Source organism: Python bivittatus, unplaced genomic scaffold (assembly GCF_059951505.1).
Source record: "Python bivittatus isolate LINGU-HERP-01145 unplaced genomic scaffold, Pbiv_v1 ctg000500_np1212, whole genome shotgun sequence".
Classification (NCBI taxonomy): Eukaryota; Metazoa; Chordata; class Lepidosauria; order Squamata; family Pythonidae; genus Python; species Python bivittatus.
Genome location: NW_028277079.1, coordinates 147,105 through 171,425, shown reverse-complemented (window position 1 = coordinate 171,425; position 24,321 = coordinate 147,105). Strand labels below are relative to the sequence as shown.

General features: G+C 46.1%; 1 protein-coding gene across 4 annotated transcripts in view; it reads right to left on the bottom strand.

The window, feature by feature from the left end:
- SPPL2B (signal peptide peptidase like 2B) overlaps positions 1-24,321 on the bottom strand; it is a 31,233-nt gene that overhangs the window by 6,000 nt on the left and 912 nt on the right. For 2 of the 4 annotated variants that reach the window (XM_088147299.1, XM_088147297.1), the window contains 11 exons: positions 23,154-23,243; positions 10,671-10,810; positions 9,703-9,845; positions 7,959-8,055; positions 7,351-7,467; positions 6,726-6,807; positions 5,858-5,932; positions 4,786-4,848; positions 2,861-2,960; positions 2,398-2,475; positions 1,179-1,339 (listed from right to left, as the gene is read on the bottom strand). In XM_088147299.1, coding sequence (XP_088003425.1) covers positions 1,179-1,339; positions 2,398-2,475; positions 2,861-2,960; positions 4,786-4,848; positions 5,858-5,932; positions 6,726-6,807; positions 7,351-7,467; positions 7,959-8,055; positions 9,703-9,845; positions 10,671-10,810; positions 23,154-23,243 — 1,146 coding nt within the window. Of the gene's footprint in view, positions 1-1,109; positions 1,340-2,397; positions 2,476-2,860; positions 2,961-4,785; positions 4,849-5,857; positions 5,933-6,725; positions 6,808-7,350; positions 7,468-7,958; positions 8,056-9,702; positions 9,846-10,670; positions 10,811-23,153; positions 23,244-24,321 lie in introns of all 4 variants that reach the window. The other 2 variants (XM_088147300.1, XM_088147298.1) reach the window with 2 other exon arrangements.

Sequence of the window (24,321 nt, the reverse complement as noted above, 5' to 3'; positions counted from 1 at the left end):
AGAATGGAAGGGACCTGGAGAACATCCAGCCCAGCCCTCCGCCCACCACCACAGCATCCCTGGCAGAAGCCCTCCAGCCTCTGGTTAAAGCCTCCAGCGAGGGGGAGTCCCCCGCCTCCCAGGGAAGCCGGCTCCGCCCCTGCACAACTTTTCCAAAATCCAGCTGAAATCTGTTTAACCTCCTTGTTTCTCGCCCCATCCTCTAGGGCAGTGTTTCTCAAAGTGTGATTTGAGGACCCCTGGTGGTCCCCCAAGGCCCTCTCAGGGGTCTGAAAAATCAGAAGAATCAAAATTATTTGCCAGCCTATGTTGAAAAATAATGCAATATTAAAATCTCATCAAACAATCATGAGAAGCGGTAGTTGCAGCAAATGCGTCTATTTTGATTTTTAATATGGTAAATGCTGACAAATGCAACCCATACAAACAAGAACTCTTTTGGGGTCCTCCATACTTTTTAAAAGTGGGAAAGAGTCCTGAGGAAAAACAAGTTTAAGAAACACTGCTCTAGGGCAACTGAAGAGTTCTGCCCTGTCATCTGCCTTCAGGTCGGTCATGTCTGTCCAGACTTGCCTCTTCTTCAGGCTAAACGTACGCACCTCCACCAACCATTCCTCATTCGGTTTTTCTAAACTATATGCATGCCTTTGATTCTTCCTACCCAGATATAGGATTTTGTCCCCACTGAAATTTATTTTGCTGGCTTCTGCTCATTTTTCTAGTTTCTCAAGATCCTCCTGAGGGCTGATACTGTATTCTACGGTGTTTGCCCTCCCCCAGTCTTTGCGTGATCCACAAATGAAATAATCATATCCTGCCGCTCTGCCCCCCTACCCCCTGGGTAATTTAGAAACATGCTGAATGGCATGGGGCTCTGAAATGCATCTAATTGCTGGGTGGACCTGCTTCCTGCAGGAATCATCTTGCAGAAGATGCTTTTTCACCCCACCCTTTTGAATTAAGAGGCGATCCACGTGTCCCTAAACCCCAAGGCCTGGCTTTGAAGAAAGAGGCCCACCTCAAAAAGTTAAACACAAAGGAAGAGGAAAAAGGCAACAAGCAAAACTGCCCTTGTCTGGAGGGTAATGCTGATAAGAGTTCTACTCAACTTTAATTCTAGTTAGGGGTTTTCTAGCCTTAGCACGTCTCGAGGAGATTCATATCAAACTGGTATTCACCGCAAAGCCGCTGCCTGTCCAGAACATGGCCAGCTCCTGGCGCCAAAGGGCCACGAGGAGGCTGGTGAGAAGCGTGCAGGGCACAAGGTAGAGGAGTGCCGGCTGGCCCTTCTGCATCCACGCCAGGGCCGCAAAGGTCACCAAGAGGCCGATGCCGTAACCTGCAGGGGAGACGAGAGGCGTGGCTGTAGGTGCTGGGCTGCAGATCAGCCCCGCCGATGCCCTGGGAGGGGAGTCCATCCTCTCCCCAGCTGGAAAATCGGAAACGGGGGCAGAGAAGCCCAGGCAGCCAAAAGGAAGCTGAGGGGAGTGAGTGAAGCTGTGGCGCCCCCTTATATGCCAGCCGCCACGGGAGGGCAGTTGCAGAGCTCTGGGCCCAACAGCCGCTCCCCAAAGCGCTCTTTTGTGCAAGGCGGGCTATGGGACGAGACCGGGAAGCATTTCTGCACATCTGCCCTGATCCAGGAGGGGGACTTGCAAGAAGCAGCCCTGCTGGATAACGCTCCCCAGGAGAAAGGGTTCTGGAATGCCACTGGCAGCTCAAAGATCCAGGCCCAATCAATTCAAGGAGCAACTCCCAGGAGCATCACGAAACCACAGCATCTGACTTGGCAGCTGAGGACGTCAGGGTCAAACTCCTACTTCTTCTAACTGACTTTCTGGCCCCTAGCACTGCCAGGCCAAGGGACACCCTCGCTCACATTCTGTGGAGGGTGCACTGTTGCAATTACAGAGAACGCTCTTCCTTCGGGCAGCCCTGAAAAACTGCAATAGAAGGCCAGACCCAAGCCAGCACGGTGCCAGAGACAATGACAGAAGAGCGGGGGACAGAGCGCTCCTCCGGCCACAAGGATGCGGAAAGATACATATGTGGGGAAGCATTCTACCGATTCCCACTTGGGCCAGATGCCCCCTTGAGAAGAGGCTCCCTCCCTCCCCTTCCTTCTAGCTCTTCCTCAGGTGACTGAGGCCCCGTTCCTCCCTAATGTCTTTGATTCAAACGAAGCACCAACCCCCCGCCTGCCTACAATCTGGGGACGCAAGAAACTGGCCAAGCAAGATGAGGGGAGCAACTTCTCAGGGGCTCCCTTGGTGGGGGGAAGATAAGAACCGAAGGCTACTAGGGCCCAGTGGGAGCAGCCCCTCTGCCTTACGAGGCAGCAGCTCCTGGTGAGGGAGTGCGGAGACGAGGGACACGGGGTGGCGGCAGCGAACATACCTATGGTGCAAGCCACAAAATACACTCTGGACGACTGGACTTGAATGTCAAACCGGTGGCAATATGCCACAAGCAGACCTGCACAAGGAAAGAGAAGGAGAGGTGTTGGGTTCCTCTTTAAAGCAGCTGCAAGACTAACTCCCAAACCAAATCAAGGATTTCGTAAGGCAGCTAGGTGCACAGGGGCGCACGTCCCTTAAGACCCTGTCCTAGACCTAGGGCAGAGCTCAGGGCCAGCAGGGGCATCAAGCCCAAGAAGGGGGGCAGTCAGGAGGGACTGGGGCCTGCCTGCTATACAGGGCAGCCTCACCCACAGCCTTGTGGCCAAACGGAGGAAGGGGGGCAGGCTTTGGGGCGGGTAAAGCTGGCACCACTGGAGGCCAACTCAGGTGCTCTGGCCCGGAGCTGAGTTGCTCACACTGCCCTGTGCATCAGTCCAAACTGGAGGACTGGGAGCTCCTACCTGGCACCAAGATGTCCCCAAATCCCAGGAGAGAGAACGGCCTGTCGCAGAGGGCCAGCGGGGAGAAGTTGAGCCGGGGGACTTTGAGCACCATCGGAAGCTTTGGAAGTGAAGAAGGCATTGATTCTAATGGGGAAATAGCTCTTCTCCCTAACCGTACTGCTGTGGGGCAGAATCTCCCCCTCCCACCTCCACAATCTGCCTGGCCCAGCAGCAAAGGGTCAGCCCCACCAGGTAGCCCAGAACAGGAATCCCCTCCACAGGAAGGCTAGAACTACTTTCACTGAGAGTGGCTCTAAAGGCAAAATCTTGCAAGCCTGAGTGTACTGGACCCTCCCTCCCTCCCTCCCTCCCTCCACTTCACTGAATTAATGAACAAAGAAGGGCCTTCTCCATGGTGGCTCCCTCCCTGTGAAACATCATCCCCGCAGAGATAAGACTGGCCTCCACCTTGATGCTCTTCCACAAGGCCCTGAAGACATGGTTGTGCCAGTGGGCCTGGGGATCCCAGGTCGACCTGGAGCCCATCAAATGGCTAGTGTTTATGTACTGTTGTTGCCAGGGGGGTGGGGGGTGGAGTGGGTTTTGTATTGGGATGTTTATTTTTGTAAGCCGGCCGGAGTCACTGTGAGTGATTTGGGCGGCCATATAAATTGTTTAAATAAAGAAGGAAGGTAGGTAGGTCGGTCGGTCTGGGCCATATGCAAATGTTATCTTGTTTCCCAGGGCTTAGAAATTGTTTACCCCTTTTCCTCAGGTAAGAGATCTGTCCCTCAGGTCGCATTCCTTACTCTCTACACCAAGAGCCCGATGGTTCTGCTTCCTGGCTGGCCCAGCAGCAGCTTCCCTACACCCTCCCTGCTGCTCAGATAAAGATGAAACAACCGGGACTGGAGGTGGGTTTTTCCCCAGAAGGCCCGCCTGCAGCCCCGAGGAGGAGCGCCAATTCTTGCGGACCTTAGGTGGAGTTTTCATCTGGCCCCTCTTCGTGTCCTACCCCCGGCATCTTCCAGGGCATCCCTAACACTCTACAGGTACCTCCACCTGCCGAAAGTTGCTTGCCATCACCCTTGCATGGCCAGCTGCAGGCGGAAGTTTGCAGGGTTGGGTTGCCATCACCCTGCACTCAATGCTCGTGCCTGGCATACTGGATACGTCTTCCCCACCTCAAGGAGCACCTCTCGAGCGTAAGGATAGTAGCGGCTGAGAAGGGAAGGCAAGCTTGGCCAAGTCATGGGCCCCTAATGACCTCTAGAAGCCACAGGGCGTCTAGAAAACCACCTGGCTGCCCAAGGCCGCAGATCAACTCTGTGGTGACATCCTTGGTGGTTCCTGACTTCACCAGCAAAGCAGCCCCGCTGCATCTCCCCCGCCCACCAGCAAGAGCACAAGCAAGCCCTCTGCATACTGCCTGGTGCTCAGGAAGGAACAGGCCTCCCTTCCTTCCCCAAGAATCCTCCCTGGACATCAGGCCTCGCTGAGGGACTGGACTCCTGCAGGCAGGCAGGCAGGCCACACGCCAGGGACAGCATTCACCCCCACCCAGAGAGCTCAGGCCCTCTGCATGGCCGCAGAGGAGACTGGACTGCTGGGCAGGACACAAGGGTGCGAAATGCCAGAGGGTCGGCATCCTAAGCAGGGCCGGGGCTCTTGACGGCCTTTTGGATTAGGAAGTTGCCTAGAGGAGACAGATCAAAATTTCAGCCCTCTGCCAATTGTGCTGCCCGCATCCAACTCTCTTCCTTCCCCACACAAATTGTAGCTTTGGGATCCTCGGGGAACCCCAGCGCTGTGTCCCACACTGCTCCTCCCAAAATGAGCCACCTGGAAGCCTCCCAACCCTTTTACTCTTCCTGCTTTGAGCAATGATTCCTCCCCACTTGGTCTGGGGCAGCAGCTGGAAAGCCCACAAGGGCTCTGCACACCTTTTCACGAGTGGATGAGTCGGTTGGCCCAGCAGCCACTTCCACCATGATGCTCTCTCCTGTCTGGAAGAATGAGGAAGGAGGACAACATCAGGATGCCGATGGACTCAGCATGCTCCAAAGCCTCCCAAAGACCCGGAAAGCCGCCAGTCCACACCAAAAACACCACTCTATCCCTCTTCTCCCTGGGGACTGATCTTCCCACTTCCTCAACCTCTAAAAAAAACAGGGTGGAGGAGCTGAGTGGATGCACAAGCTAGAACGTGGACACTCTGCCCTGGTGGCCTCACCAGGGAATCCTCCCAACTAGCTGCCCTCTAGATGTCTTAGATTCCCAATTCTGGGGAGTTCTGGCTTGCATGGATGGACCTGGCAAGGGATGGTGGGAAGAATGGTCCAAACAGCCAGAGGGTACCTGTCATGCTTAAACATCTTGACAAACTAGCAGAGCACAGATCTGCCTTCTGTGGCTTTCATTTTGGACCACTAGCTCTTTGGCTTGGCACTTCTTTCTCCTGGTGATCACTAACCCCCTCTTGCTTTCTCCCTAGACCAGGAGACCTTCAAAGTGTTGGACATTTGCAAGATCTACACCTTTAACAGGATTAACCATAATGATTGTTTCTGGCTGTGAACTATTAGAATCAGCTGGCAAACTCTGTATAAGAGAAGTATCCTTCCTCTTACTCGTTCTGCTGCTTTCCTGATTTTACTTTTTTATGCTCACTGCTTTTACCCTGCTGTCTGGTATATATTTTGTATTGTATTATTTATATTCTTTGTTGTTACTTCTGTATTGTTGAGGATGTATTTTATATTTAAGTTTACCTTTTGTATATTTTAAGTAGATATAAAGGTTGATATTATATACCTTGTCTCCTCTTAATCTCATTACCCAACATAAAGGCAAGATTCTCCAGCCAGCCAAGTGTGTGAACCTGGTGAAAAGGCACACCCTAAAGCTCCCTTTAATCTATACCCACCTCCTTCCCTGAGAGTATCTCAGCCCTTCTCAGTCCCAAGGCCCTGTAGCTCATAGAAGAAAGCACTCACGGAGATGCACTGCACATACCTTGGTCAGATATGGTGTTATGAAGACGAAAAAAACATCATACACAAAGAGGACCAGGAGAAGCAAAGTGCAGCCCTGGCAAAGAAAAGGGAGGAATAGGGTGATGTTACCTGTTCTGCACTTGAAACAGCTACAGCTTTACCTACAGACTGCCCACATTCTCCACCTCTTTCGAGGGGGGTGAGGTGGGGGGCTGGAAGGATCACACCCCAGGCCCTCTGGGAAGCCTGGACGAGTCTGATTTTCATGGGCTTAGTCCAACTAGACAGACGGCAGCTCGCTGTGCTTCTACTGTACTTGGAACCAGCAGCTTATTCAGAAGAAGGAAGACTGGAAGCTTACTGGTGAAGGACTGCAATAGGGGGTCTTTGGAGCTTCTTTGGAGACTCCCCAGAAGCACCGCATTCTGCGACCGAAGCAATTTCCCAGCACCCTTTCTTGCTCCGGAGCAGCTAAGAGAGCGCCCCCCACAGGCCAGCCTGTTGGTCTGCCCGGCTCAGCTCCATCTGCCTAGCTCAGAAGCCTCTCTCCCATCACCAACCGGTAATCTCTTGGGGCAGTATAGGAGTAGGCACCTTTTCTGAGTTCTCCCCCATCCAGAGGATGTCCACGCCTGGAATTCCTCTTCCTCAACAACCAAGAGCACCCCTTTCTGTGTTTGCAGCCCTCGCTTTCATTCTCTTCCCTCCCCCTCTTCGCCCCTGACCTGGTGCCCCCTTATTGCTGCTGGGAGGGAAGAAAAGTAGTCCCCATTGCAAGCACCTCTCAGTGGGCCTCAGGGCAACTGGAGAGTCCTGATGCCAAGCCGGCCGCTCCCTAGCCTGTACTGCAAGCCAGGTGGCCCCCGCTGGGCCATCCGCTGTCTCACCTTGAAAGTCGGCAAGCGGATGGTTTTCAGCATATAAAGGCAGAAGGCAATCCCCAGGGCATCTTGGAGGATCCAGGCCCACCTGGGGGAAGAACCACCAGACAGCTGATCCATCTTCCCCTGCAGAAGCCCTATTTTACCCAGTGGTGGCGGCAGCAGCCACCCCTGGGCTCTCCCTCTTGGCTCACGCAGCGATGACGACACCCCCTGCAAGATTCCTGGACAAAACGGACCTCTCCTGGTCTGGTCTGGTCTAAGAAGGCTCTCCACGTAGGCTGCAAATCACAGGGACTGGAGCCGTTCCATTTTGGCCTTCTGCACAGCCTCTGCTGCTATGCCAAGTGTGCAACAACAGAAGTCGTTCTGTTCCCTAAGCTGCGGAGAGGAAGGCTGGAACTCAAAGCACGTTGGGAAGACGCTGGATGAGACCAGGGCTCTTGAATCCACCGGGGGCTCTGGGTGCCAATACAGACTCCCTCAGCCTGGGGCTCTAGTGTTATCCCAGTCCCTTTCCCCGCCTTGTTTTCAGGAAAGGAGATAACCTGGCACCCTGCAAGGCCTTCCTAAAGATCTGCGTGTCGCCAACATTTCAGGAAATCAAACAGAAGAGAGAACCCAGACTTACTGGTCCTCATTTCGGAAGAGACCCCAGACCAGGCTGACAGCAACGCAGAATGCAGCAAGGAGGAGCATCCGGACTTGGGGGCGTTTGTGGAAATAAGGCCAGTTGTTATTTGGAAAGCTGAAAGCAAGGCAGAGGCATGGCATGGGCATTGAGTGGCAATGGCAGGGACAGAGGAATGGGAGGAAGCGAGCTTTGTGACAGGAGTGCGTTAGTGCGTGCCACTCTCTCCAAGCACCTCCCTTCCCAAAGGGGTTTTCTGCAGCCTCCACCTTCCCCAGGATCTAGTCTTGCATCCCTTTAATCAGCTGGGGTAGCTTAACGTGGGTTATAAAAATGCTTCCTCAGGCTGAGAGAAAGATGCTGCTGCTGTTTTCAGCAGGTGCAACCGTGCTGTCTGTCTGAACGTGGCTAATAACAGAGCAATGCAAGGAAACACTGAACGAGGGCCAGAAGGTCCAACGGCAGCTGAAAAGAGAGAACCCGGAGAGGCTCTCTGCCACCCTGTGAGAGATGCCCAGGCCAAAGCACCTTCCAGACATCCCCACGGCTGGGAAACAGCACCTCTCCAACCAGAGCAGTTAAGGGGAAGTGGACAATCATCATCGTACCGGCACTTTCCAAGGGGGAACCTTCGGACAAACGGGGAAAGGCAGCTATAGAGACCGATGGAAGCTGCCAGGCAGAAAATTCCTATGATGGCATATACTGGAAGAGAAAAGAAAAAGGAACGACCATTAGGAAAATGCCCAAGTCATTCAGGCAGAAGATGCAAACACGGGCTGGGCCCTGAAGCCAAACCGAACCAGATAATTAGAGGAAAAATTCTCTTGGTCCCTGAGGGATCCATACTATTTATAAAGGGGTGGGAGCGCAGCTGCCCTGTTCTACTCCCCCACACCCAACATTACACTTTCCCCATAAGTAGCCAGCATCCTGTGGCTGGCAAACATGCTGACCGTTCGCTATGGTGATAGAAGAGCATCTGGAAAGGGGGATGCCAAAAGGAGGTTTTCTTTCTTGGCAGACCCTAGAATATCCTAGACCAGCCACACAGTCTGATGGACTTTCTTTTTGAAAAAGAGACTAGTTCATGTGACTGTATACATTGGTGAAACAATATTACTACAGGTAGTCCTCGCTTAATGACCACAATAGGGACCGGAAAATTTGTAGTTAAGAGGAGCGGTCATTAAGCAAAGCATCACATGACCTCACCTGATTTTACATTTTTTGCAGTGGTCGTTAAGCAAATCACGCAGTTCCCCATTGATTTTGATTGCCGGAAGCTGGCTGGGAAGGTCGCAAATGCAATCATGTGGCCCTGGGATGTTGCAACCATCGTAAGTGGGAGCTGGTTGCCAAGCACCTGGATTGTGATCACTGTGGGGGTGCTGCAACAGTTGTGAGGGGATCAGTTGCAAGTAGTTTTCAATGCCATCATAACTTTGAATGGTCGCTAAACAAATGGTTGTTAAGTGAGGACTACCTGTATTCTGAAAGTAGAAGGGCAGCGCCTCCTTATGTGCCTTCATTCTGCTATAAGTTGAATGTGATCAGAGCTGCTTTACTGGACAACGAAAGGTTGAGTTTTTAAAAGAAAGCCTTGGAAGCCATGAAAACAGTACTCAACTTCCAGGGAGGCAGATTACCCCTGGAAGCGAGGGGCAATTACCACATCCACGATCCATAACAGCGCTAGAGATGAAGGGAAACTGACAATCTGACATTCACTTTTGTCAGAGTGATACTTGCTTATTTTTAGGAGAGGATCAAAGCTAAGCCGGAGGATCAGTTTGACAAGTGGAAGGTCACATGCCAGCCCCCTAGAAGTACCTGCAGCTTCCAAGGGATCCCCTTTGGTCAGCTGGGGGCCCTGGGGGGCTTGGCAAGATGGATGGACCCCCATTTGCAGATTAGGAAGCCAGTCCTTTACTTGGAACTTGTTCTTTGAAAGGGTCTGCTCTGAACACAGAAGGTCAGGTTCAGTTCCCTGCAGCTTCTTCAGGCAGGGCTGGGAAGGACCTGGAGGGCCACTGCTGGCCATGGTGCCAGTGGCACTCTGGACAGAGAAGCCCCCTCAGTTCTTAACACTTGAGTTATCAACAGGCAAAAGGCACTGAGGGTCCTAGCAGCAGGCAAAGTCCAAGTTGCACAAGCCATGCCTTTTTCCCTTTCTTTTAACTCCCCAGGCACATGAAGATTTGGATCCTAGCCAAAGAACTCTAGCCTTTAACTTGCAGCCTTTGGCCAAAGAAAGGTAACTGAGGTGATCACAGAGTATGATGGGTGGAAAAAACAGAGAGATTATCTAGTCTAACTCTAACTGCCCAGTGCCCACCTCCTAGTCAGTACCTAGTTGGTCATAGAAATAATACAGGAGGACCAGCATAGAACAACACATGACCACAAAGACGCCAATCATGACTGGAGTAACATCAACGGTCTCATCCTCATGCTTCTCAGCCCCATCATCCCGTTTGTGCTTCATGTAGCGCCTGAAAAAGAAAGCCACAAACTGAGGCAGAACCCTGCAGGTTGTTGGATGGACTGTGGCCTTGTTCCTCTACATGTGTAGCCCATTCAACTGCTAACCCTGTCCAAGGAGTCCAGGAAGGATTCAGGACACTCCTAGCCCTTTCCTCACTGGCTGGGTGGGCAGCAGGAGGCACAGCTTGGCTGCCACATTCAGTCAACCCTGGGGAGGAGCCTTCTCCTCCCTCTGCTCCAGTCAACTGGGCTAAATGAAAGGGACGCTGGCTTGGCAATGCTCCCATTTCTCCACAGGCCCATCTTCCAAGCAGCTGGGGTTGCCACCAGTGGATATTCTTTGGAAACCTCTAAGTCATTTACAAATTTCTTTCCAGAAGACGTGCTGGTGAACCCTGGCTTAGAAATGCACAGAGAAGTCCTGCTGGCTTAAAAAAGCCTCCCCATTCAGAACCTCTGGCTATTTGTTGCCAAGAGTGACAGGAAGAGGGAACACTTCCTTCTGTTCTGCTTATGGGCCCCCAGAGGAGTGGGCTAAGATAGCTGTACTGGGGAGTTGAGGAGTAAATGATGTTGTACAGGCTAGAAGGAAAGTGCACCAACTCCTTTGGATCTCCACACTTGCAGCAACAAACGCTTGGGAAATGTATGGCAAAAGGCCTCGGGCTGCTAGAGATGTGAGGGTGAGAGAGCAACAGAGAGAAAGGAAGCGGGGGCAAAAGGGGTCAGAGCAGCTGCCTTGCGCGAATATTCAAACAGGTGTTTAGAAAGGACAGGGGGGCAAGAAACCCCACTCCTCTCATCCTTCGGGGCCACGTCATCTCTGGACTTACTTTTTCACGTCTCTGCTCCCAGCCCAGTACCCGCCGACAGCCACCGTGCCCACTGCCATGACAAAGATGATCACCATGTTGTAGTCCAAAACGGGCTCACCAGGTGCGTACATTGCCACCTTGGCTGAATGACCAAAGCTCTACAATAACAGCACGGACCAGGGTAGGGAGGTGAGGAGAAAGGAAGAGAATAGTAAACTAGTGCAGCATGCGGCTTTTAAGTAACAGCCAACGCTTTTTTCCTCCAGGAATTAATCCTAGGATCCTAGGGTTGGAAGAGACCTGGGCGGTCTTCCAAGGCAACCCCCTGCCCAGTGCAGGAATCCTCTGGCCGTTCCAGACAAATGGCAGCCTTGGCTTGGAACCCTCTAGGGAGGGGGCCCCCCTAGCTCCAGGAGGCAGGCTGGTCCACTGCTTCACGGCTCTCACGGCCAGGAAATTCCCCCTTGATTCACATTTGGATCTCAAGCTTCCACCTGCCAGTTCTGGTCTTACCCTCAGATGCGAGGGAGAATAAATCTGCTCCCTCTTCCCTGTGACATCCCTTCACATATCGGAAGACTGCTACCATGTCTCTCCTCAGCCTTCTCTTCTTTAAGTTAAACGCACCAAGTTCCTTTAACCACTCTTCGTAGGATTTAGCCTCCAAGCCCTTCACCATCTTTATTGCTCTTCTCTGCACTCTTTCGAGTTCCTCGGCATCCTTTTTGCATTGTGGTGACCAAAACTGGACACAGTATTCCAGGTGTGGTTTGACCAGTGCAGCACAGCGCGGTACTATCACTTCTCATGATCTTGACACTATACCTCTATTAATGTAGTAGCCCAAAACTGCATTGGCTTTATTTGGGCAGCTGGAACAGATTGCTGGCTCATCCTTAGAAAATTCTCATTGTCTCATCCACACATTTTAGGAGCATGCTTTCTATTCCCCCATCTAAGTCATTTATGAAGATGTTGAACATCCGTCCTTTTTTGCCATTTCCTCTAACCTTTTTTGTAATGTCTCTTGCTTTATGCCCGGCATTTCTATTTGTAGTTCAGCGGCTGATCCTCTCCTTTCAGTAGCTCTCGTCACCCTCTGTATGGGGGCTGCCATTATTGCTTATTTTATCTATTTATTCAATTTATATAGCCATATCTCATGATACTTCGCACTGTTGTCACTTCCTTTTTAGAAATTGCCTCCGCTAGCCTTTAGCCGGGGAATTGTCTATGGTTTGTTACGACTTCCTGTTGTTTGAACTAGTCCTTCTCCACCTGGTCTCTTATCTTTGTTTGTGTAAGTGGCCAATCCTCACACCCCAAAGCTTCAAACAACCCACTTTCCCACAGAGGTATTTAACTCTCTTCTTGCTTTTTAAAATTTCTCCAAAAATCCAGTTTTGACTGGTCACCTTATTCTGTTTAAATCTTTCTCAGTTTACTCTTAATTATGCCTTTTGCTCTCTCTACTTTTTTCTTTAAACCATCATTCAGTCTCTCTCTGTGATGGAATGGAATTATGAAGGCCAGGCTCAGGGAGAAAAACATTTTCTTACATCTCCTGAGGAGCGTGGGAGATACAAGAGGATGAGGCTGGCACCTCCCTGAGGAATTCACAATGTTGTGGCTGGCATAACTTGGGAACTGGGGTTTTTAGTCTGGGAAGATGCTTGCTAGAGGTTGTCGCTAATAAACATAGCCGGACTGAATTTACATGGTCTCCTGGAGTTCCTTGGGCTAGGCCTGACACTCTCAGGGGTCATATTTTTTACTCACTGGTTGGTCCTACTTTCAATAGAAATGAAGGTCCCAGTTCAGAGAGTTCAAAACTTTAAAACCTGGCTCCTTAAGAAAAGTGGACTTTGGTGACTAGGAGTCTCCTTTCGAAGCAGAGAGCTTGATGTTTCCCGTGCTTCCTAGAGGATATTAGCGAGATCCCTTCAGATCCCCCCACTATTCTGAGGAGTCTCCCTTTGCGGAATCAAATGGTTGATCTCCAGGTTTCCTCTTGATCCAAGGAAACTTCGCTTGCTCAGGGGTCGAGTTGCCTCCAGGCTGCCTCAGTTAATGCTTCAATGCTGTGTCTGTGGTCTGCCCTGTCTTCCCCGGAAGAATCACTAAAAGAATGGATGAACGATAGATGACTTTAAAAAAGAAATAATGGGATTGATTGAAAAGATTGCTGGTAAAGAGAAACAAAATGAGGAGAAAATAGAGATTTTAGAAAATAAGACTGAAATAAGTAACAAAGAAATTGAAAGAGCCTTGGATAATATCATACTATTGGAAGTAAGAGAGAAAGAATACTGTTTAAGACTAAGAGGTGTTAAGGAGGAACAGGGAGAATTTTTTTTAAATTCTATCTCAAATCTACTTGACTGGGGGAAAAAAAAAGGACGAGGAGATGAACAAGGTGTATATGATCAATTCCAGATATGCAAAGAAAAATAATGCCTCAAGAGAGATACCTGTACACTTTGTATGGAAGAATGTAAGAGATTAGATTCTTTGAAAGCATTTTAAAAAAGCATTTAGATAAATGATAAAGATGTCATTGTATTTAAAGAAATACGAGTTAGGATATTATGAAAAAGAAAAGATTATTCCTTTCTAACAGATGTACTTAAAAGAGAAGGTCACCCATTTCGTTGGGATACAATGGAGGGAATAATTCTGATGTACAATCAGAAAATACATACATTCAATTCTGTATCAAAGGCCAGAGAATTCTTTAAGTTTGACGGATTTGGAGGGGTAACTGGAAAAAAGGTGAGAGCCAGTAACAAGAAGAGGACCTAGAGGGAGATATCACATCACTAGGAGCTACAGCCATGGATGTTTCAAAACCAATAATGTAGATATAGAGCTTAAAAGCTTAACTTGGAATATAAATAGACGAAACTCCCCACAAAAAAGGAAAAATGTTTTTCATCATCTGGAAAAATTAAAACAAGATGTGATATGTTTGCGAGAAACACATTAAAGAAAAATATAAGGAATATTTGGTATATATTTGGGAGAAGAATTTATTTCAGCACGGGAAACAACAAAAAAAGAAATGGGGTGGTGGTGGTCTTGGATATTAATCTAATTTTACAACCCAAACTTATTTTTAACGATAAGAAGGTAGATATGCTGGAGTGGAGATCTTTTGGAATGCGACTAAGATTATTTTGATCAGTGTCTATGCACCAAATAATAATAAATTCACTTTTTAAATGGATTAATGAATAAATTAATAGAGATTAATTATGAAAGTTGGTGTATATTAGGGGATTGGAATGGAGTGGTGTGTCCACAAATAAATAAAACCTTGGCAAAAGAAATTAAAATAACATAAGGTAAACTCCCTAAGATTTTTTTTTGAAATAGTTGAGAACCTGGAATTTATAGATGTTTGGAGACATATAAATGGAGGTACAAAAGAATACATACACTGTTCTGAGAGACATAACTCTCAGTTTTTGAGAAATGATATGTTGTGGATTTCCAAGAATTTACTTAACTGGATTGACAAAGCAGAGATATTACCTTTTTCTGATCATAATCCAGTAACTTGGGTTCTTAAGAAGAAATATAAAGGATATGGATCGAGAATGAATGAAACCCTGCAATGTAATGAATCAATAATAAAAGACTGTAAAGAACAAAAAGAAATAAGTTTTTGAATTCAATTTGAATAAAGGCACAGAAATAACAGTAGTATGGGATGCAAGTAAAGCCTATATGAGGGAACAATTTATCAAACAGAATACAAGAATAAAAAAGATACTAGTTGAAATACAAAAGAAAGAAAATGAATTTAAAAAAGGAAATAAAAACATTTTAAAACATTTTAAAAATATAATTGCAACAACAATTAAAGAAATACAAATAAAAATGAGTTTTGCAAAGCAAAAAAAAATTGAATCAGCAAATAAACCAGGGAAGTGGTTAGTGTACAAACTGAGGAAAGAAAGAGGAAAAAATGTTATTAAAGTTGCAAAAAGGAAAAGATATTATGACAGACAATAAGGAAATGCAAAAGATTTTTTAAAAATATTATACCAAATTATATGAAGATGAGGAGATTCAAAAGAAGTCAAAACTGCCTAAAAAATGGGATTTTTCTTGATGCTGAAAAAGTCTTTGACAATTTGAACTCAACATTTATATTTAAAACCTTAGAAAGAATGGATTTTGGAGATAATTTCAGTAAGTGGATAAAATCAATTTATTCATCACAAAATAATAATAGTTAATGGTGAATTATCAAAACTCAATTCCATCTTGATTTCCGGTAAGGATTCATGGTGAACTAGATGTCCCTGAAGGAGTAGGTTCACTGCAGTGTAGAATGGCAGCCAGACAAATTCTGGCTGGCAAAGTCTCCCCGGAAAAAGGAGACATTGTAAGATCGCCCACTTGCACTCTGGACAGATGAGAAGACTGCAGGAACTGAAGTTTGTGGTTGACTTGTGAGTCAAGTGGCTGGAAGTCAAGGGATTTCAACCAAGCTCACAGCCGTAATGCAGCCTATATGAACATAAGATTCACTGAGCCTCATTTTTTAATCACTTTTGGAAATCGCTTAACTGCTTTTCAGTTATTAGGAACCTCCAAAGCGACAAGTTTTACAGCACCAGGTGAGTTTCCTTCAATCCTTAGCGAAAGAAGTTAGCTAAATTTAAATACAAGTTTAAGGATTAAAAAAAAACAAAACTTTTTTTTAGAATAAACAGCAAAAGGATGATTAGAACATTGATTTTGGAAAGTTACAAATGGACTAAGGGTCCAGATGGATTTGAAATAAGACTTTGAAATTAATTATAAGAATCCTTCCTGTGGGAAAATGCTGTTGCTTTGAATTCTTAAAAAAACAAACATGATAGGATGGGACTTTGAAGGTTGGACACTACAGAGAACCAGAAAGAACTAAAGATTACAATTAAAGGAGAAGAATACTTAGATTTGACTTATTAATTCAGAATGGAGCAAAATAGTTTAACACTGGACATACTGAAGAATATTTCTGAACAATGGGCCCAGAAGTTAATTTTAAAAGTGTCTGCATTATAGATGGCAGACTGTGGAAGAGGAACAAGTTTCACTGGACAAGACTGCTTTGAAAGTGGATTTAAAAATGACAGGCTATAAGAATGATATGGAAAAAGATGCTACACTGAATATACAAACAAAATTGGTTGATGTCTTAATTAAAAGGGATATACAAATAACAAAAAAGAGTGACTTGGATAATTTTCCTATATTGGATTTGCAAAAGAGATTTTTTAAAATTTTGAAGGATTTTGTGAGAAGGGACAAAGAAAAAATGAAAAGAAATCAAGTTCTAGGACATTATTTAAATCGATTAAAGATCAAGATTGTTAAAAATAAAAGGAAGGAATATAAAGTTGGTTTATTTGATCAAAGTTAAAATAGATATGTTGTTATCTGGTAACTCTTAACGGACGTTTGCTGACTGAACGATGAGGCTTTAAGGATTTGTTTATAGATAAGAAATATGGAAGAACAGAACATTTGTTGTATTTTAAGAGAAGGCAATAAGTTACTAAAATTATTTTATAGGTATGAAGGGGGAAGTCATTTATTTTCTTTTTCTTTACTATATTATTTTTTCTTTCTTTTCTATTTTTCTATTTCTATTTTTCCTTCTTTTCTACGCTTTCTATTTTTTCTTTTATTCTTTTATTCGTATTAGTTTATCTTTTTTAATGTAAAGTTTAATAAAATTATTATATTTTTGTTGTATAAGTCATAGTTTAAGATCCATTGACACTCTTGCTATAGAAGTTAAGACACTCTCCCATTGTCTAGGCAACATAGGAACCTCTTTATATACCTTCTTTATTCCACTCATCTCTCAGCACCTGCATATCAAATTGATTTACTGATAACAAATATCTACAAAAACTAATAGGTTTTTTAGTTTTAAAGGATTTAATAAGTTGTTCCAGTATCTCAGGTATTTCAGAAGCTGAAAATGCTGCTGGTCCAAACAATACTGTTAACAAATGTTGTAACTGTAAATATTGCCATTGAGTTATGTCTGATAGGTATCTATCTCTTAACACAGCATATGTTAAAAATTCATCACCATCTATCAATTGGTCCAAAGTAATTTAATGTTTAATAAAGTTATTATTAAAAAACAATCCTCATCACTATCTTGCCGTAGGTGGTGTTTACCAGGGATGTAAGACAAGATGACAGAATTATTGGAGTGAAATTGAAAAAGGGGACGTATAAATTAAGTGCAGTTGCAGATGATCTTCTTTTGATATTGGAACATCCCTTGGAAGGAATACAGGTAGTCCTTGTTCAATGACAATTCATTTAGCGACTGTTCAAAGTTATGACAGTGGTGAAGAGTGACTTATGACTGGCGCCTGAAGTTACGACCATTGCAGTGTGGGATGTGTGAAAAGGAAAACGAAACTTTTTATCGTGCATGGTGGACTTGTGAAAAAGCCAAAAAAAAAAAAAAATTGGGTACAAATTCATACAACGATGCAAAAAAAAAATTGCGGATCAATATTATGAGTTATTTCTACTGGATTTTATGGACAAGGAATTAGAGAAGAAACATGGCAAATTAATATTATATATGGTAACTGCAGCAAATTATTGTATGCAAAAAGCTGGAAAAGCAATGAAATACCTACAGTGGAAGACTGGACTATAAAATTAACTGAACTTGCAGAAATGGCAAAGCTGACCAGTTTTGTCAGAGAAAAAATGATAAAGACTTTTCTGAAAGACTGGAAACCTTATATGGATTTTTTGCTGAAAGAAGAAAAAATCAAATTGATGATTTGGGGATAAAAAAAAGGTTGGGAGAAAGTTTAAGATGATAATTACTGGACAGAAAGAAGGGCAAGAAAGCATAATTGTATGTTTTCTTCTTTTTTTATTTTCTATCTTTGCCTTTGTCCTGCATATTTTTACTACATTGAAAATTCTATATAGACAGACAGACAGATTGAACAGTACTGAGCCCAAGACAGAACCCCGAGGCGCTCCAGTGCATGCCTCCCTCCGTGTGGACACAGACTCATGGAGGATCACATGCTGCCTATGGCTGTTCAACCAATCCATCTGGTAGTGGGACCATCCAGGCTACATTTTCCGAGTTTATCAAGGAGACTAGGGTTACTTTATCAAATGCCTCACTGAACTCTAAGTATACTACACCCACAGCATTCCTTTGCTCTACTAATCTAGTTGCCTTGTCAAAGAAAGCGATAGGATTTGTCTGGCACGACCTGCTTTTAACAAATCCACGCTGACTTCTGGTAATCATCCTATTCATTTAGTGCTTGCAAAACTGCTGCTTGATTATCTTTTCTAGGATTTTCCCAGATACTGATGTCAAGCTGATCCATCTGTAGTTTCCTGGGTCCACTTTTTTTCCCTTTTCTTGAATATTGGAACCACATTGGCTCTTCTAACACTTCCCCTGCTCCAGGATTTCTTTAAGATTTCAATCAGTGGCTCTGAGATGACATCCTTTAACACCCGGAGATACCATCCCCTCCGGCCCAGGAGACTTGAATTCATTCAAAATTACTAGGTGCTCTGCAGGGCAGTGCCCCTGATTTTTGGAAACCAGCTCATCATCTGATACCAATACTCTGATGTTAAAAAAAAAAAAAAAAGCATGGAGAAATGTTACTCCCTGTTTAGGACATCTACGTGAAACTGTAGGGTGAGGCAGTTTGTTACTGGGTTTCACAGTATGCAGAGGAAACACTGTTTGGTTGCTCTCTCTCGTCATACTCCTACAAGACAGCACAGTGCTGGACCCTGCAAGAGGCTAAAGGAGGCCAGGAACCCTGGTAAGACAGAAGACCAAGGACTAGAGGATAATGGTCTCCTTCTTAAAGAGCAGGTGGGTTCATTTCTATCACTCAAGACTTGAAGATCTGCCTGACCCTGAGGACAACCAGCCAGCTGTACCTCACCTGTGATCTTTCCTGGATCAGTACGGCCTGGCCAGAGTGGTCTGTCCTCTGATAACCTCCCAGTTTTTTGATACCAAGTGAAAACATGGCCTTTTCCTTTTCCTTCAAGAGTTAACAATCACAACTCTGTGCTAACACTCCTTGTAAATAATCTGTACTTCTCTACTAGTATACTATAGCCATTGTTATTTTAATCTTTTGAAGTTATTTATTTATTTATTGTATTTATATAGCCACCCATCTCACATAAAGTGACTCTGGGTGGTGTACAATTAGAAAGAATAAATACATAAAAACAATTACAAGTAAAAAACTATAAAAGCACACAAAACAGGAGGGGATAATATTCATAAGGGAGCCATTGCAAAATCTCCCCAGTCCCCTGGGATACCCAGTCCTGAACACATAGCCAGGTCTTAAGGGACTTGGGGAATGTTAAGAGGGATGGAGCTAATCTCACTTCTGGGGGAGAAGATTCCACAAGGCTGGCAGAGAAGGCCTATCTCCTGGGACCCACCAAATGTAATTCCCTCGCAGTTGGGACCCGCAGCATGCCTTCTCTGCTGGTCCCGATGGGACGGGCAGATGTAATCGGGGAGAGGCAGTCCCTCAGGTAACTGGGCCCCATGCTATGAAGGGCTTTAAAGATCAAAACCAGCACCCTGAATTGGACCTGGAAGCAAACTGGCAACCATCACAGCTCGCAGAGCAGAGGTGTAACATTTACTGACCTAAGGGCACGCATTTTGCACCAGCTGAAGCTTCCAGATACTCTTCAAGGGCAGCCCCAGGTAGGACGGATTACAGAAATCCAAACGGGAGGTGACTAGGGCATGAGTGACAGTGAGTAGGTTCTTCTGATCTAGGAATGGGTGCAACTGGTGCACAACACGAAGCTGCGCAAAGGCCCTCCTAACCACAACTGCAGGAGTCGTGAGTCCGGGAAGACCCCCAGATTGCGCACAGGGTCTGTCTGGGGCAGTGCAACCCCATTCAGTACCAAAGACAGTATAGTCCTGGAACCAGTGGGCCAAAAATCCCAAAGCCACTCAGCCTTGCCGGGGTTCAGTTGAAGCCTCCCCCCTCCCCCCCCCATCCTCACAGCCTCCAAGCACTGGGATAAGATACCCACAGCATTGCTTAATTCACCAGGGGTGGAAAGGTATAATTGGGTATCATCAGCATACTGATGATACCTCATCCCATGGCGACGAATGAGCTCACATAGCGGCCTCACGTAGATGTTAAATAGGAGCGGAGAGAGCACTGACCCCTGTGGCACCCCACATAACAGGGGCCGAGGGCGGGATCTCTCCTCCCCAACCACCACTGATTGGAATCGGCCCTGGAAGAAGGGGGTGAACCAGCACAACATCGTGCCGCCCACCCCCAATCCTCTGAGTCGATCTAGAAGGATACCGTGGTCAGTGGTATCAAAAGCCGCAGAGAGGTCAAGTAGGGCAAGGATGGATGCACAACCCCCATCCCACCTGCGCCAGAGATCATCCAAAAGCATGACCAATGCTGTTTCTGTCCCATACACAGGGCTGAATCCTGACTGAAAGGGATCCAGATAATCCGCTTTATCCAGGGTCCTCTGAAGCTGTTGCACAACCACCTTCTTAATCACCTTCCCCAAAAAGTGGAGGTTGAATACTGGACGAAAATTGTCCAGTATAGTGGGGTCTAGCGATGGCCTCTTGAGGAGGGGCAAACCAAGGCCTCCCTAAGAGGTGAGGGAACAACCCCCTCATTCAAAGATACCCTAACCATTGCTACAACCCACTCACACGACACCCTCCAGGCGCTTTAAACACCCAGGAGGGGCATGGATCTAAAGAGCAGGTGGCTGAGCTCACAGTCCTAAGGACCCTGCCCCTTCCTCAGATCCAACAGGTTCAAACTGTTCCCAGATAACAGGGCAAGACGCCTCCCTAGGCATCTCCACTGGAGCTGCAGCAAAGCCAATGTCCAACTGAGAATGAATCAAAGCAATTTTATCTGACAGATGCTGGGAAAATTCCTCCGCATGTCCCTGTGGAAGGTTCTCCAAGCCATCCTTACCCAGGAGGGCTTGCTTCATCTGCAACAGGGCTGCAGGGTGGCTATCTGCAGACGCAATAAGAGTGGAGAAGTAATGACACTTCACCGCCCTTATCGCCACTAACTAGGCATGAATAACAGCTCTAACCTGTGTTCAGTCGAGTTCATCCCTTGTTGAGCGCCTGCGACGCTCTAGACGTCTCTTCTCTCGCTTCCTCTCCCTTAGCTCTTCCGTAAACCACGGAGAGTGCCAGGATCCCTGCGAGGAGAGAGGTCGCATGGGCATAATCTCATTCAAAGCCTCAGCCCCCCTTTATTCCAAGCGACCAAGGCTTCAGATAGACCATGCAGCAGACCAGCAGGAACAACCTCCAGCTCCCTCTGGAACCAATCTGGGTCCATTAGTCACCTGGGGCAGACTGATCTAATGAGTCCAGCCTCCCTGTAGTGGACAGTGGCGCCAGAGAATCCCACTGTAATCAGGGCATGATCTGACCATGCCAAGGGGGACACCAAAAGCTCCCTGAATTTCAGATTACACAGCCACTACTCTGACAGGAACACCAGATGTATGTATGACAGTGTATGACCACTGTCCTGTGTCATACACCTATCCCTGTATGATTAGGGATAGGTCCATGGCCATCGTGGTGGCCATGAACTCCTGAGCCACCTCAGACCCCACCCCTAGAGAAGGCAGATTGAAATCCCCCAAGATCATAAGCCTGGGGAACTCCACTCCCAACCCAGAAATGGCGTCAAGGAGCTTAGGCAGGGAAGTTGCTGTGTGGCAGGGAGGCTGGTACAACAGCAGCAGCAGCAGCAGTCCCAGCTGATCCCTAGAGCCCAACTTAATAAACAGGGTCCCACATCCGGTGACCTGTGGTGCAGTGCCCCTGAAAGCTGTTAAGTGATTCCCGGAGGACAATCGCCACACCTCCACCCCTGCCCCGGACTCTCGGCTGATGCCACACTTGAAACCTGGCTGGGCATAATTCCAAGAGGGCTACCCCCTCCTCTGAACCTAGCCAGGTTTCAGTGATGCATGCCGGGTCAGCCCTCTCATCAGTGATTAAATTACTGATGAGGGAGGCCTTGTTACAGACTTAGATATATAAGAACCTAGGTATGTAAGATAGTAAGGGGGAAAAAAAAAAAGAGAGACACGCCACTGAGTAAAGCTCTACTGATGTCACCCATGCAGTATTATAATAGTGGTTTGCCGTTCTATTATATTATTACTATTATTTTCCAACTTCCCATCTAGCCAACAGCTTTGCCATTCCCCTCATCCGAGTTGCCCTGTTTAGCTATTCAAATCACCCAAGTGTTCCACCTGCTGAGCTCTTAGATAACAGACAGGTATAAATATTTTAATGAAACATATAAACATAGAGCTAATAGTATCCATCCTCCCCAGGAACAGATATGATGGGTTTTAAAAATATGGTTAAATTCTCAAATGCTGCCTCCAGACCAATTAATCAGACAGCAGCATTCTGTTTGTACACTGCGCCACTTAGTTTTTCTTTTTGCCAGAAACGAGCCCAAGACTGATTCCCCTCCACAGCAGAACACATTATGAAGCTGACTATTGAGGCCATAAAAAGCACCGCAAGAGGCCCAACTGACTCTTTGGCACTGAAGGGGACTGAGAGAGGAAGGGGCGTAACCCACTTCTTGGCCACCTGTCCACTGACGGTATCAAGAGGCAGCAAGCAAGCGTTTGCAAGGAATGGACTTGCCGAGACACACAAAGCTGCTCCGCTCTACTAAAGCCACCCACGATCTCTGCAGTGTCGCAGCTGTGCTGTCTGGCAACAGGTGCAGGCGGGATCATTTCTCTCAGCTTTACCTGGTGATGCTACTGGAATCAAACCAGGGATCTTTTGCATGCAATAACTGTCACCCTCTCTGGATTCCAGTTCTCATGCTTCTACTGGGCTGCCTTAAGTAGGAATGGAAGGAACTCTGTGCCTGTCTATCTCAGGAAGGCCAGTGAAGTCCCTGTAGAGGAGTTACAAAAGTGATCAGAGAAAAACTCTTGGCAATATTTGACAACTCCTGGATGGTTGGTAAGGCCCCAGAAAACTAGAGGAGAGCAAAGACAATGGCAGAATAGTCTGTTATGTGAAGTGGTAAGATCTCCTACAAAGAGAGGCTGGACGGTCATCTGCCCTAATGGATCTTGCACTGAGCAGGCGGTTGGGATAGATGGTCTTTAAGGTTTGTTCCAATTCAATGATTTTCTGACCCTTAGCCTACAAGGCAAGAGCCCACCACTAAAAAAGAAAATATGCTATTTCTTTAGAACTATCTCCTTGTGGGAGGATTTATATTTGTTCCACTATTTACCAACTTTTATCAATTAAATGGTCAAGATTACTCTCACTGAAAAAATGATTTTGCTTTTCAGCTTCCCAACATTATACCTAGAAGTACCTCATGCCTGACTATATTGAAGACCACACAAACATCGAGAAGGGCTTACCCGTCCTATGTCCAGCATATCTGCATAGCTCAGCAGGGCCACTGGGATATCAATTTCCTCATACTGACTCCGGTTACCAGCTGGGGGGACCTAATGAGAACAGTAGAAAGCAGTGCTTAAATATACCACATAGGCATCAACTCAATTTCAGTGGCCTGAAATCTAAGCAATTCGCCCCCATGATGAAACTCAGCAACATCCATTTAACAAGCGTTGGGTTAGCTTTGTTCAATCTAGATGCTTTGCTGGGAGACCGAAGATGTTAAAATTGTTACAGGTTGTATGTGTTTGGGAACACGTTGGGATGTCACCTGGGGTGACCAAGGAAAAGGGCAATACAGAGAGAAGACCCAGGGACTTTAGTCATTTTAGTTTAGTTTAGTTACCGAAGGACCTTAAGCCTTCACATATGGATCTGAAGATGACAGAACTTGTAGAAATGGTTAAATTGACTTGCTTAGGGAGGGAACAACTACTACTTTTATAAAAGACTGGAAATCCTTCATGGACTTTTTGCTGAAAATGGATAAAAACAAACTGATGACTTATGGATTTACTGATTAATAAGGGTTGAATACAGGGAGAAAGGAACCATGTTATACAATTTAAAAGGGGGAAACGGTTTCAAGAATATCTATAACTGCTGTAAAGAAAATAAAAAATCGCTTAAGTATTTTTGTTTTATTTTTCTTTCTATTCACTTTCTATTGTTTCAACACTTTTTGTTTACCTTCCTTACTTTTTCCTATACTGTTTCACATTTATCTTTTAACTTTGTAAAAAAAAACCTTTAATAATTATAAAAAAAAGAACAGAAAAAAAAGAACAGAAGGACCTTGAATCTCAACTTCCCTTCCTACGTATAAGCTGAAGCTTAGCCCAGATACAAAAAAACAGTGCAGAACCGTACCATATGCATAAGTCCTGAATCATTCTCATTCCTTAGAAAAAGGATTAAAAGCCATGCTGAGGAAAAGAAAATAATAAAGGAAGCGAAACAAAAAGATCTATTTTCTGGGCGGCAGTGGAGTAAGAAAATACAGTGTGAATATAAGCTTTAAGTTTACTCTTTTGTCACACCGCTGGTCCCAGAAGCTAAACAAAACCCCTAGTTGAGAGGCCGCAGTGCTGTGCGGCGCTTAAGAGCTCTACCTAGTTTTCCTACCAA